Source organism: Alligator sinensis, unplaced genomic scaffold (assembly GCF_000455745.1).
Source record: "Alligator sinensis unplaced genomic scaffold, ASM45574v1 scaffold839_1, whole genome shotgun sequence".
Taxonomy (NCBI): domain Eukaryota; kingdom Metazoa; phylum Chordata; order Crocodylia; family Alligatoridae; genus Alligator; species Alligator sinensis.
In genome coordinates this window covers 96,240-98,311 of record NW_005841885.1, presented here as the reverse complement: position 1 = coordinate 98,311, position 2,072 = coordinate 96,240, and the positions used below count along the sequence as shown (strand labels likewise).

The 2,072-nt window shown below is 59.0% G+C and overlaps 1 protein-coding gene across 1 annotated transcript in view; it reads right to left on the bottom strand.

The window, feature by feature from the left end:
* Nucleotides 1-6: 6 nt before the first annotated feature.
* CELSR3 (cadherin EGF LAG seven-pass G-type receptor 3) overlaps nt 7-2,072 on the bottom strand; it is a gene marked incomplete at its 5' end in the record, with an annotated part of 59,632 nt that continues 57,566 nt past the window's right edge. Inside the window, one exon of the mRNA XM_025196803.1 lies at nt 7-1,539. Coding sequence (XP_025052588.1) covers nt 1,512-1,539 — 28 coding nt within the window. The remainder of the gene's footprint in view (nt 1,540-2,072) is intronic.

Here is a 2,072-nt window from a genome sequence, read left to right as displayed (position 1 = left end):
CTTTCCTGCAGCAGGCACAGGAGTCACTAGCTCCCATATGTGCTGGGAGGGAGGCATGAAGGTGCTTTGCCGGTGCCCCCAGCCCATGCTTCTGTACCAGCTAAGCCACTTTCAGTGCTCGTTCCTTTGACTGCAGTTTGGGAGACTGCTAGCTCTAAAAGAAACGGCCCCACCTGAGCCCCCAGGCTTCCCCATGGCATCTGCCCCCCTCTCTGTGGCAGGTGCCAACCCCAAGGCTCCTAGGATTGTAGGCAGGAGGGGGGTTGCCCTTATACATCCAAGTCGGAGAGAGGCAAACACTTGATATTTGATGCTGGATCAGGAACCAAGAGGCTTTTCCCATCACCAGTGCTGTCAGAGGGCACTGCGGGGGGGGTGGCCAGAGGAGTGGGAGGGCAAGACAGGTCTAGGAAGACTAGGATGTGAAGCAGAGTTTTCACAGAGGGCTTAGTGCCTCAGCAGCTGTCCCCACTGAGCCCTGCCTTCCCGCTTGCTGAACAGACACACTACGCTGGAGCTCTTTCTCCTCTGCCCCTGTTACTAACTGGTGGCGAGTGACACAGCTCAGCTCAGACTGACGGCCAGGGGGGCTCCACCAGCTCACCCCTCTCATGGCAGCCTCTGCTCTGGACTCAGATGGGGGCTGCAGAGGAAGGCTGGTGCGCATGGCTGGCCCGGGGCTCTGGCCTGGGTGACTGTGAGGGCACCACGTCAGGAAGGAGGGGCACTGGCAGGGTCAAGGGGGGCAGGGAGTGCTGTGGGTCAGGACTGGGGCACCAGCAGAGGCACTGCTGCCTCTCTCTGCCTGCCTGGCACTGTCGCTTCCCCAAGAACAGGAGACAGCCCCGGGATGGGACGCCACGCAGGAGAGTCCTGAAGAACACTGCTCGCTGGGAGGGGGCTCCATGGCACATTGGCCTCCCCCTGCCCAGAGCCTGCGCTGGGGAGGCCGTAGCCCCGCGAGACCCTGGCTGCAGTCGCCGTCAGCATCGCGGCAACAGGAACAGAAAGTTCCGTAAAAATAACCATAGAAATTTCTCTTCTCTCTGATTACAAAGATACAAAATGTATAAAACCCTCCCCACCCCCAGGACACGCACACGCGCACACACACACAGTGTAGAAAGGGTTCAGAGAGGAAGATTTCGATCCATTTGTTTCTGATATGTTAACGAGTGGCACCAGCAGGGGGTTTTGCTCATGGTGTAGTGCTGCTCCCTGCTCCGGGGCACCCTGTCAAGGCAGGCAATTGGCTGGTGCAGCCTCAGTTGGCCCAGAGGTACCTGAGACCCCTTTCTCCCAGGGGCGTTGGCGTAGCCTGCCTGGCTCGCGGCCCACGAGTCCTCCAGCAATGATGGGTGGGGAAGGCGGGGTGCCTTCGGGCCTCCAACCACTGTCAGTTTTCTCCTTGCAGGCGCCTGCCCCCCCAGGGACCCTGACCGTCTGCTGGAAGGGTCCGGCCAGGCGAACACCCCTGCTTCTTCCTTTGCTCTTGAGGCAGCTCGGGCCCCTCAGGAATGGCCCTCACTTCTCGTGACTCTGCATGGGGCAAAGGAGAGCAAAATTAATACACGAAGCCCCTGGGGCTCTGCTCCCTGTTCCCTCTTCTCTGGCTGGTCTAAGCCCAAGGGCAGGGGCTGTGGAAAGCACAACACATGCTGATCAGTACCAGCAACAATGCCCAGGACAGGCAGGTATAAGACAATGGATGGGCTCTGCCTCCAGCCTGCACCTGTGCCCAACACATCTGAAAGGCTTGTTCCTTACTGTGCACCCTGAAAGGAGGGACACTGCCAGGACATGGCAGCAATAGCACAGGGATGGACATCCTCTGCCCACAGGAGCCTGAGGATGCCTTCTAGACAAGCATCAGGATGCCTTCTAGACCTCCCCCATTGTGCTGGTCTATTGTGCTAGGAATCCAGCTGGGGTCCTGTAGGGTGTGCAGGGGAGTGTAGTGGGGAGAGAAATGGGTTCAAATGGCCCCATGGCAGCACTGTGAGGACAGGAACACAGCAGCACTGCCTGGAACAGGTGCAGGAACAGAAAGGACCAGGAACAGAAAGGGAAAG